This window comes from Ictalurus furcatus, chromosome 6 (assembly GCF_023375685.1).
Source record: "Ictalurus furcatus strain D&B chromosome 6, Billie_1.0, whole genome shotgun sequence".
Classification (NCBI taxonomy): Eukaryota; Metazoa; Chordata; class Actinopteri; order Siluriformes; family Ictaluridae; genus Ictalurus; species Ictalurus furcatus.
In genome coordinates this window covers 6,212,692-6,225,129 of record NC_071260.1, presented here as the reverse complement: position 1 = coordinate 6,225,129, position 12,438 = coordinate 6,212,692, and the positions used below count along the sequence as shown (strand labels likewise).

General features: G+C 37.9%; 1 protein-coding gene across 1 annotated transcript in view; it reads left to right on the top strand.

The window, feature by feature from the left end:
* Positions 1-883: 883 nt before the first annotated feature.
* LOC128609337 (collagen alpha-3(VI) chain) overlaps positions 884-12,438 on the top strand; it is a 34,595-nt gene continuing 23,040 nt past the window's right edge. Inside the window, exons 1-2 of the mRNA XM_053627871.1 lie at positions 884-1,121; positions 9,465-9,572. Of these exons, the coding sequence (XP_053483846.1) occupies positions 9,491-9,572 (82 nt within the window). The 5' untranslated portion in view covers positions 884-1,121; positions 9,465-9,490. The remainder of the gene's footprint in view (positions 1,122-9,464; positions 9,573-12,438) is intronic.

The window sequence follows — 12,438 nt, the reverse complement described above, 5'->3', positions numbered from 1 at the left end:
TGTTTAATGAACTGATTGTTTTAATTTATTCACCACCTGGTCAACAATATTAATAGACATATTGATCTGATGGCAGACTGTGTTGTTCAATAATGGAATTATTTTGGATGGTCATAGTCTCTGCTAATAAAGCCTTCAGCAGGAGAATGAGCTTCTTTGTCATAACCACAAGTTAAACAGCTTATAGAGCTTCTAGTGCTTTAGCTCAGTGGTTCTCAACCAGGGGGGCGCTGAGAGATCGGAAGGGGGACGCAAAACACAGACCGGGCATCATTGGGTACTCAGTGTATTTTATTGCTTTTCAAATAGAATGTGCATAAATGAAAACCCCCACGTTCTGTCTATATTATAGATTAGGTTATATATAGATAGATTTTATATAGAATCATTATACCTGGTCTCCTCCGATCCGGGGGGGTTGGGGGGATAGCCACATGATAGCGGAGGCTTGGGGGGCTTTAGTTACATAAGGTTGAGAACCTCTGCTTTAGCTGACATGCTTGTGGAGTTCTGAAGTTCTGACTTGCTCTGAATCCAGATAACTTTCATTGGGAAAATGCATCAGACATGGAATGGTGTTTCAAGCTCAGCCAGCTGTATGTAGCCTGGCATTTTAGATCTATTGGTCATGTTGCATGTTGCCTTACAGGCTTTAAACAACTTTCTCAACATTGAATTTAAATTAACATAAGCATTTTGAGCATGAGCATTTTGGCTGTGACATAACTCTCCTCATACAGTCCAGAATGTCTGTTTCTCATTTGTAAGTCTTCACTGTTTTTTTTTCTCTTTAAGATTGTTTCCTTCTCTTTCGCTCTGAAGAAAGTGGGAGGTACAGAAGAATTCTATGGCGATTTTCCAAGTTTTATGTGAATGTGTCCTGTCCCAGGGTTGGAGTCTGTGCCACTTCTCTTTTGGAGAACAGAACTGGATGTCCTGATGAGTAACTCTGTGTCATGCACTGGTGTCTCTCAGTAACTCCTTAGGACCCATTCATTTATCACTGCCTTGGATTTAATAATCCATCAAGCTCACTGATGGGACATAGCAGGAAGATAATATATTAGAGTGCCTTGCAGATCTTGAAAATCCTCTGCAGAATACACCATTTATCACCCAGGGTAAGTAAAAAATGACTGCATTTGGTGAATAAAGCATGGTTCACTGGAGCAAGTAAATCAAACTGAAGATATATAGGTACTTAAATGAGTGTTTGGTAAATTGTACACATACAGTATGTGTGTAAGTTAATTTTTCCAAACTTTTTTTAACATTGTAAGTTCATTTGTATTCATAAAGACAATACTTGGTCACACTTCGTGTTAGTGTCTATATATGAAACTTTTGTTGTGCTTCGTTGAAATAAATGGACATTGTTCACAGCAAATCTTAACCTTACTGGGGGAAAAAAAAAACAGAGCATGTAAAAGAAAGTCTATTTCTGTGTGCAGCAAGAAGCAGTACAGAGTAGGGTGAGATCAATGCTGAAGAGTAAAAGCACACTATGCACTTATTGTCCAAGGGTGAGGCGATTTTCTTGCAACACTTGCAACATATTTGTACTTGAATTATTATTATTATTATTATTATTATTATTATTACTATTATTATTATTATTACTATTATTATTATTATTATTATTATTTGCAAGACCAAGCTGAGTGTTAAATAAAACATCTACATCTGGTGTGAATTAGATGCTAGAAGGTAGAGATAATCTTTGGCTTTATGATGCCTAGCGCTATGTATGCTGGTTCTCTGGGCAGTAAAGAGAGTGCCATGAGATACTTTTTTCCATATCCTCAGCCAGATGCAAGGAAACCTGGGAAAGTTAAGAGGGAAGCAAAAAGCCAAGGTAAACAGAAACAGATGTTCATGTATCTCTCCTCCACTAGTCTATGCACATTTTTTTTTTGAAGAAGAAGTATTGGATCATAATCACATTTTACTCACACAAGACAACTTCTTTACTAGTTGCTTTCTTTACTACTGCTAATTGTTTACCTGTTTCAGATACATGAATATCATTCATTTTTTGATTATGGATCTGTATGTTCATGCCAGCCTGCCTGCTTTCATTTATTTATTCATCGTGGTGGGAATTTTCTTACCAACAGTTGTTCTATAACCGTGTACAGAAACAGAAGTAACAGAAATTACTACAAAACAGCACGTATAACAATGTGTGACAATGTCAATAGTTAGGTTCCAAGTTGACAATATGGTGACAATGTTAACAATTAATTGCCAGAGTTATGCAGATAGTGCTCTGTGAATAATAACTAAGTTACAGTTTACTGGGTTACAAGTGTACCTGTTATAAGCTACAGTTTTCTATAACTATGGTGATTTGTGCAGGACAATGCAAAAGAGCCTGTAGTGCAGCAGAACCCTTGCCTAACCTCATTACTCCAGCTCACTGTGACAGAAGGGGGAGGTGTTGTTTAGTTTGATAGCAACTGGGAAGCTTGAAGTTTACTGTTGAATATTTTTCCTGCATTAAACAGACTATATTGAAATTAATAGCAAATAATAATTTTAGAACCCAGAAAATTATTAACTTATGAATTAGACTATTATAAATCTTTAAAAAAAAAAGAAAAAAAAGCCTCCTCACTGACAAATAAATAAATAAATAAATAAATAAATCAAATACTTTTATAGTCTTATACTCTTAGTCACCGACCGACTGAGTTATTCCAGAAACAGGTATTTTTATTGGGATCACATGATGCGCGCGCGCACACACACTGTTTCTGGTTGTATTAGTGTCAAATTGAACCCAAATTTGTAAAATTAGAAAATTATGCAAATACTTATACATTAATCATTTATATAGATTTTGTTTCCTACAACTTGGTAACTCCCAAAAGTTCTGGTCTCAAAACAAATTTCCATACCATTTGGGGGTGCTACAAGTTCCATTACTGGTATGCCTAATACATTTTAATTATTGTTGTTTTAAGGCAGTGGTTCTCAAACAGGGGGTCGAGGAGAATTCGGAAGGGGGCGCAAATTGTAAAACAAAAAAACAAACAAAAAAAACACTACAGACAGGGCATCATTTGGGTACTATGTGTATTTTATTGCTCTTCAAATAGAATGTGCATAAATTGAACCATTCCATAACCATTCCCTCTTCCTTTGTACTTTTTGCTGGGGAGAGGCGGAGTTCAGCCTGCCCTTTATCTAGCTGTCAGTGCAGACGTGTTGCCAACTTAGCGACTTTTCAGATTCCTTTAGCAACAACAAAAAAAGCGCCTAGCGACAAATCTTGCGATTTTTTGGACAAACCTTAACAACTTTCCAAATGTCGGCAGTACTGTCCTGCAAGCGCGAGGTCTTTCTTTCCCGCTGCACTCACACCTCTCTCTGCATCTGCTGTGTTCAGTGAGGGGCTGAGAGCCAGAGTTTAACAATGTCCTGGATAACGAGACGCGCCCTTCATCATTAAGTCATAAAAGTTATTTGTAGATCTGTTTATATATATATATATATATATATATATATATATATATATATATATATATATATATATATATATATATATATATATATATATATATATATATATAAAATAGCTAATCATCATACCTGGTCTCCTCCAATAGGGGGGGGGCTTTAGTTACAAAAGGTTGAGAACCTCTGTTTTTAAGGGATTTAAAAAAACTAATATTGACACAATTTTACATCAAAAAAGCTTTAGCCACAATGAAAAACATGATTTATTGATTCAATAAATATGACTAAAATAAATTTATGATTTTTACTAGAGATACACCGATACTAAATTTCTCAGCCGATTCAGAGTGATATCGGCCGATACAGATAGTTCTGCCTTTTAAGCCTTCTTTTAAATTAATAATATTAATTCCGCAATTCTGAAAGAAATGCAATTAAAAACTTTATTCTGTCTATTTCAACAAGTTGTTTCACAGTAACTGGTCTCATAAACAGAAAACACATTACTCTAATTAACATTAACACATTAACTAAATTCTGAAGGTTAAAGTAAGATTTATTAATTTATTGAATGTTATTAATTCATATTAACATTGACTGAATTCTAAAAAACCTCCTGTTAGTCTCACACTCACCACAAACAAAAGCATTTCTACTTTATCAAACTGGTAATATATAATAAGCTTATATATATATATATATATATATATATATATATATATATATATATATATATATATATTTACTGGATATGAAATATACTACTCAACAAATAATTTTTCTGTGCAATATATTCTTTGTCAACTCATCTTCATTTACTGCCATGTTAATTAAATACTTAAAATATACTTAGTTTAAATTTACAAAGATTTTAAGTGTGAAAACTTACCTTTTTTTGAGAAAATTTCATTGCAATATTTTTTCATTATATGTGTATAAATGTGGTTCTGGGAACACTGGATATAACCCCCAGTTGAGATAGATGACCTTAGAAAGCAGTGCTTCACAAACATTTTGCGGAGAGTAATTCCTTTATATTATATATATATATATATATATATATATATATATATATATATATATATATATATATATATATATTCATATATTCCACAAACCACCTCAATACAGTTTTATTGACATATTCTAATTATGATTCAAATATTATTTAAATGTGTAAAATAATTTGTAGCCATAGAACATTTTAGGTTTGAACTTTCCACATATAGAACTGTAACAACACGGGACTGGAGGTAGAAGCAGTCGCAGATCAGCATCTTTATTTGAAACTTAAATCAATAAACAAGGAAACGCGGTCTAGACAGGAACAGATGATCAAGCTTTAAACATGAAAACTGGATACGAGGCATGGAACAGAAACCAGACATGATTACAAGGCCGCTTAGCACACGTAACGCATTCACCAATCAAACACTCAGTTAATGTAAATACTGCGCGAAGTGCACAGCAACATGAGGGGTTTAAATAACTAACAATCAATACTAAATCACAGACACCTGGAGTAAATCAAGACACACCGTCGAACATCAACCAATGCTTAAACAAGGGAAAAACCAAAACAAACAAAGTCGCGTGTCCATATACAAAAGTCTCGTGTACGTGCGCTCTCTAAAGCCACGCGTGCATGTCGACGTCGCAGTGCCATCTGCCGGCCGGAGCGTAACAGAACCCCCCTCCAAAGGTGGTCCGGGGCCCTTGTGTGATCTGTCTCTCGCTGTATCGGAAAACAGGGCGGCCTCCGCCGGGCAGCAGACAGGCGGAGCACCACGCCCAGCGGGACTGAAGCTCGGAGCGCCATCCCCAGCGGGACTGGAACGCTGGACGACGTCTCCAGCGGGGCTGGAATGCTGGACGATGCCCTCAGCGGTTCAGGAATGCTGGACGACGCCCTCAGCAGGGCAGGAATGCTGGACGATGCCCTCAGCGGGGCTGGAAAACAGGACAGTTTCCTCGGCTGGGCTGGACAGTGGGACAGCTTCCTCAGCAGGACAGGGCAGCGGGATAGTTTCCTCAACAGGACAGGGCAGCGGGACAGCTTCCTCAGCAGGACAGGGCAGTGGAACAGCTTCTTCAGCAGCTGAGACCTCCCCGCGGGTCTCGGGTTGGAGCTCTGAGGCCGCCAATCTGACCTCAGGCGGGGGCCCAAAGGTCGCCATGTTAGCCTCGGGCTGGGACTCTGGGGCTGTGACCTCCTGCTGCCTGCATTGTGCAGTGTAGTCCCCCGACAGCGGGAAGCCCCAGTAGTTCGGGTAGCTCTGCTGCCTGTCTAGCGTGGTGTAGTTCCCTGCAGTGGGAAGCCCCAGGAGTTCGGGTAGCTCTGCTGCCTGCGTAGCGCAGCGTTGTTCCCTGGCGGCGGGAAGCCCCAGGAATCCGTGTAGCTTGGCTGTCCGCGTAGCACGGCATAGCTCTCTGGCAGCGGGGGCGGGGGAACTTGGCACGTGGCCCGGCTTGCTACAGCGGCTTCAGAAGGCGGTGGAGCTGAGCAAGTTCTTCGTTTATTTGGCGACTCTGTTCCCAGAACGAGCGACACCACGCCTCAAACTCGGCAGCTTCGGCGGTGCTCATGTTGACCTGCTGCTTCCGCATGGTAGGCGCAGTATTCTGTAACGACACGGGACTGGAGGCAGAAGCAATCGCAGATCAGCGTCTTTATTTGAAACTTAAATCAATAAACAAGGAAACACGGTCTAGACAGGAACAGATGATCAAGCTTTAAACATGAAAACTGGATACGAGGCATGGAACAGAAACCGGACACGAAAACAAGACCGCTTAGCACACGTAACGCATTCACCATTCAAACACTCAGTCAAATACTGCACGAAGTGCACAGCAACCCGAGGGGTTTAAATAACTAACACAATCAATACTAAATCACAGACACCTGGAGTAAATCAAGACACACCCTTGAACATCAACCAATGCTTAAACAAGGGAAAAACCAAAACAAACAAAGTCGCGTGTCCATATACAAAAGTCTCGTGCATGCGCGCTCTTTAAAGCCGCGCGTGCATGTCGACACCTCAGTGCCATCTGCCGGCGGGAGCGTAACAAGAACACATTAGGTCCAAGTGACATTATTTATAGGTCTCTATGCTTTTGAATTATTGAGATTTTTATCAAAGGTGCAATTGTCAATATAGCAAGCCAGTAAATGCCATCAAGAATAAGATAGTAAATGTAAAATAAAGAATACAAATAAAAATGTGTAACAATGCAGGTAAACATAGAAACAACTTGGCTCTTGTTTATCCAAGAGCTAGATTTCTGAAAACACAGTCACCCTGATATAAACCTAGCTATTCACTCTTTTAAAAAGTTGTGAAATTAATATGATATGGGACAGTTATGAGAAAATGGAGGGTAACCCACTCTGGCCTGTAAATGCAAACACTATAAGACCAGAAATTTATGGAACCTGGCCATCATGCTCATATGTACATTTTGAATATCCCATTCCAGTTGTAGTTCCCACTTTTCTGTTATAATAACATCCTGCCATCTGGGAAGGCTTTCTATTAGATTTTGTAACATGGCTGTGCTGATGTGCCTATTTAGCTGGAAGAGCATTAGTTAGGTCAGACAGTGATATTTACTGAGGAGGCTTGGCATGCAGTCAGCATTCCAGTTCATCCCAAAGGTTTACTGGGGTTGAGGCTCTGTGCAGGACACTCGAGTTCTTCCACTCCAACTTTGGCAAACCATGTCTTCAGGGACCTCGCTCTGGTCACAGGCGCATTGTCGTGCTCAGACAGATTTGGGCCCCTTATTCCGGGTGAAGGGAAATTCTACAGCATACAAAGACATTCTATACAACTGTGTACTCCCAACTTTGTGACACCAGTTTGGGGAAGGCCTTCATATAGTAGTGATGGGTATGTGTCCACAAACTTTTGGCCATATAGTGTATTAATACTGACTCCTTTCCTGAAGACACCCACTCTAAATATACTAGACATCAAAACCTACAAACTAACCACCACCTTTACTCTATGTGTTTGTCGCTTATTTTGAATTGTTAATGGCATAAAGGGATAAATGTTCACATCCCCATGAATACACCTTCAACTCCCAGTGTGTATCCAGTGCTGTGCATTGAATCGGGCATTGGTGTCCTATGGTTTGGGAAAACCCGAGTCCACCAATGACTGATGTATACCCCCTTTGATACTAACCAGTACACAGTATTTTGACTCCTTATCAGGGGTAAGTGGGGCAACAGAGATCCTGAGATCCTGGATCAGATCCTGATCCACCTCCATCTGGGGTCACCCCCCCTTCCCGCTAAAAATGCCCTAGCTCTCTGCAACTCCAGGAGACCTGCCTCAGGCCCTACTCCGGTTCTTGGGGGACAAGTGGTGATCCCCTGGGGAACAGAGCGAGAAGAAGAAAATACACACAAGTTAGGGAGAGAAATAACAGGCTTAGGTTAAATGTTTTCAAACACTCGCACTGGACTTGCACTCACTTGATAGCTGACTAGTGGCTGGCAAATTGTGGGCTGCTAGCTGTGCTTTGCCTCTAAGCAGGCTTGGATGCACAGCCCCCACTCGCTCTTGGGCCAGCCGCACATGGACGGCATCTTTTTAAACACTTCCAGAAACTATTCTGTGTCATCAGCTGGGGTTATGTGTGTTAGGGTATGGAATGCTGGCTGGAATGCCCTGGTTCAATCCACAGCCTGGTTGGACACCACCTGAAAATGGAGTGTCTGCTTGTTTTTCTGCAGGTTGAAGCGAGTATGATGTTGCTGCTGCTGCAAGGTAGCAGTGTTTCTTCATTACCCAAGCTTCTGGGTTTTGGCACAAGTTTGGCAGCTCGTGAGGGTGCAAGGAAAACACAGGGGACCGAGGCATGCTTTAAGCCTTTCAGCCTTTTATTTTCATAACAACCAAATTGAAAACAAAAAAATTCTGCAAGGTAAACTTTTCCGTTTCAGCTTTCGTGGATACTCTCAATTCACTTAAATTCAATTTTAGCCCTTTTAACAATGGACATTGTCACAAACCAGCTTTACGGAAATAAACCTGACCATGCACGTACACACATGCAGGGAAGAAAGGGCATGAGCTATATAAAACAGGAATGATTATGCACAGGTGAAACCCCTCACTAATTCCCCTCACCTTTGCACCTCAAATTCCATCCCTCGTTACACCCTCTGCTAAAACCACATCTTGCAACAGTATTTCTCTATGTTAATCACTAATCCTCTCATTGGTTTCAACTCAAAAACTGAGCTGCCCAAGCAGATCATTTGCTACTACTCTGTATGAAACGCCAAGGAATTGTTCAGTAGTAGTGGTCAGAGAAAATATAGCTAAGCAAATGTTTTAGGATTTGCTCCAACAGCTCTTTCTATTGTTGGGACCTTCACCCTTAAAAAAACTCATGAGTATAATGTTGCAAACGTGTTACAAGCACTTCTGTACTCTAAATACAAAAGGGCGGTCATGATGACATGATAATGCCTTATAGAGGCAAACAGCAGGATGAAATACCCCACTGCCCTTTATGATCCATTTTATGAAAGACAAACATGAATTTGTGCTCATTGACATTTTCAAAATGTAAAAGTTGGAGCTGGAGTTTCTCTCTTTATGATAATGCAAACTTTCTAAGGACACTTGGAATACAGCCTAGGTGGTACAATAATAATGTTAATTCTGAAGGTAATGAGATTCTTTTTCTACTAAATGTTTTAATTGTTGAGAGGAACCTACTGCTCACTCATACTGAATGGAAAATCTGCAGCACTGTTCAGTGAAACAATATATGTCAGTGTGCACTGTTATTTTTGTAGTAACTGTTGCTTGTTACATGCATTGTAAAGTTAGTGTTTGAATAATTTACTAAAATTGTTGGTACAAAAATGTATGAGCGTTTCCCAGCAATCCTTGTTAATTAACCCTTTATTTATTTGATAGTAATTTGATTGTAATGTTGACATTAAATCTAAATAACAGTCTTCCCTATTTCAGGTGTGCTTTTGGTGTTTGTGTGGAGAATGGGGACAAATTGGTTGTTGCTGTGCACCCTTATGGGAGTCCTGTTTTTGGGCATCCTCCCAAACCTTAATGCTCAAGATGGTAAGTCTACCCACATATTGCAGATCAGGGTTTTGAGGAAGATTGATTGATGGGCTTGAAATGTGATGGTGCAGTTGTTTGAAACTGAAGGACAGTGGTGATGACTTACTAATAATCAAATAAATATAATAGAGATGCAAATGAAAGAAAAAGGATACGTTTTCTGCTATATTTTAACAGTGTTATGTTCTTTGACAGTGAAGTTATTAATAACTCAGGAAGTTATTAATACTGACTTTTGAAAAAACATGCAAGTAGCCTTTCCCCTGCACTGTTAGCCTCATTTTTTTCACTCAAGATGTAAATCACACATTTTTTGCATGATAATAATAAATTTTTAATAGTTTAGATTTCCTGTTTATTTAAATTTTACATTAATGGTATTTTATCTGTATTTTGATTGCAGTACCGTTTTATGGCCATGCGTTCTTTGGCTTTTTGGTGTTTTGGTCTAATAAAAAAGCTAGGATTAGGGTCTCAACTATCTTCCTATTTTTTATTTGTTAACTGTCTTGTCTCTTTCTTTTCTAATGTTTCTCAGTCCATCTAACTATTCACTTTCTACCACAGGAAAAAAATCCTTATAGGACATATACAAGTCCATATTCAAATCAATACAATAAAACCTTACAAAATCAATATACTGGTAATGGCTACCCACCACAGCTTTTGTCTTCTGAGCTCAATGTCTTATTCTGTATGTGTGTATGGTAAAAGCATATTGTGTTGTAACTGTGGAAATGGTCTTCTACAGCTGAATACAGTGATGAACCTTCTTTCATCTTTCCAAAGGTATCAGTTAAATGATCAAAAATTAAAAATTAAGATTTTATTGAACAGTTTAAAGAAATTACCAGGTTATGTGCTGATCCGTTATGATATAGCCCTTAAACAATGGATATTTAACTTGCAGCTGCAGTTGCAATTAAAGGAATCCTGATAGTCAGGGGTGCTGCGGTGTACCATTGAGAGTGAATGTCAAGATATACAATGCCTTTCTGTCATCAAATTGGCACATAAATTGTGTCTTGCTGGCTAGTGCATTGCTCATGCTGCTGCTTGACATATAGATCAGTTTTTTTCCACCATCTGAATAACAATTTAAAAAAGTTTCTGAGCTTTTTGATTATGGTAGGGTACACTACAATTAATTAGAAGTTTTTAATTTAGAAACCCAAAAACTGGCAGGTGTGAAAAAGTGTGAATCATAATGTTTTATTGCTGACAGGAGAAACTGTAACTGACACAGAAAGCACAAAGATATTATCACTGTGTTAAGGGAATAAAGCCTGATACTATTACACGTGATGTTTGACACAAGTTCAAACAAGATAAACTCAAGTATACAGGCAGGGTTATTAAGAGGATTAAAGTGTGATCGGTGCATCCTTAGAAACTGAATTAATTTGCCTTGGTATCACTGGGTTTGTAAAGATGAAAGAAAGCATCATGACTGGTAATGTTATGACTGAATTCTGTAACATGAGTCTGCATGGTGTGACTGAATACAGAATGAAGATGATCAAATTTAAAAAATGTATTCATTACTCTTACTTAATTGAAGAAATTTTTAACACACAATTTAACTTAGTTCATTCAAAATAAATCAATTTAGTTGGGTCAACACAATTTAGTTGGTTTAGGTCAAATTAATTTACTCTAGTATGTTTAATTAACTTTATTACATTTGTCAACCAAAATTTTCTTATATTGGTCCAACTTAATTTTTTGCATTAATTTACTGAGGTTAAATTAATTTGCTTATGTTTAAACAAGCAGTTTCATTTATCATTATACACAATGTATATAATGAACAAATAAGAAAAGACTGTTGTCAGTACTGACATTAGTGTAGATCACTGAGTACCCACAGCCTAAGCATAAGCACCACTGTTCAGCACAATGGTAACCACAAAATTCAAACACATTACAGAAACTCCTTCATATGTCCAACATAACTGAACATTAAACGGTAACATGTCTTTCCCTTTACTGAAAAAACGCATAAAATAACAGTCAATTCCTAAATTTACTTTCCTAATGCAGTCCCTTGCAAAGCATTCTGGGAACTACAGATCCACTGCCCAGTTAGTTATGTAACAAGAATGATTCATGTAGTTTTAAAACAAATTAATTAATTAAACTTCAGGTTAAAATATATTAGGTGGATTGAACACAATGAAATTAGGTTTTGACAAAATGTTCAAAAATTGTGTTACTTTAGCTCATTCTAATTAATTAAACTGAACAAGAAAAAAAAATCATTTTTGAGTGCAGTTGCATAGACTGTATACAATATTTATAATGGTGTATTAGTCTACATTACTTAGGAAAATGTGAACATGAAAGGCTAATATACAGATCGAGAGATCGAAAAGAAATCTTTTTTAAAAAATGCGAATATGCCAATCAATGAGGTCACCTGCTGCATACACAGACCATGATTGACCCCTTTCAATGTTTTAGATCTTTTCATGATTTTGTGAAACATAAAGGTGAAATAAATATCATGCAACAGAGAAAGTGAAAATGCAAAAATTGACTGAGAATGCTATTAATATCCTGACAGCATTTATTTTATTTTATTTTATTTTTTTTAGATTTGTCCAACCTCATCCATGAGGGATGGAAATTGGTATAAACAAGCCATGTCTAAGCACACCAGATGAATGTTCAATATTATGTTATTATATTATGTTAACATTTCACCAACCTAAAATTTTAAATTCAAAACAATAAAATAGCCTACACGTTACAATTACCTACAATTTTATGCACTTGATTTATCTTATTGCTTCATTAAGTTCTGCTTACAAATAACTATTAGTACACACAGTATTTAAAAAAAAATGCAAAATATGTGCTG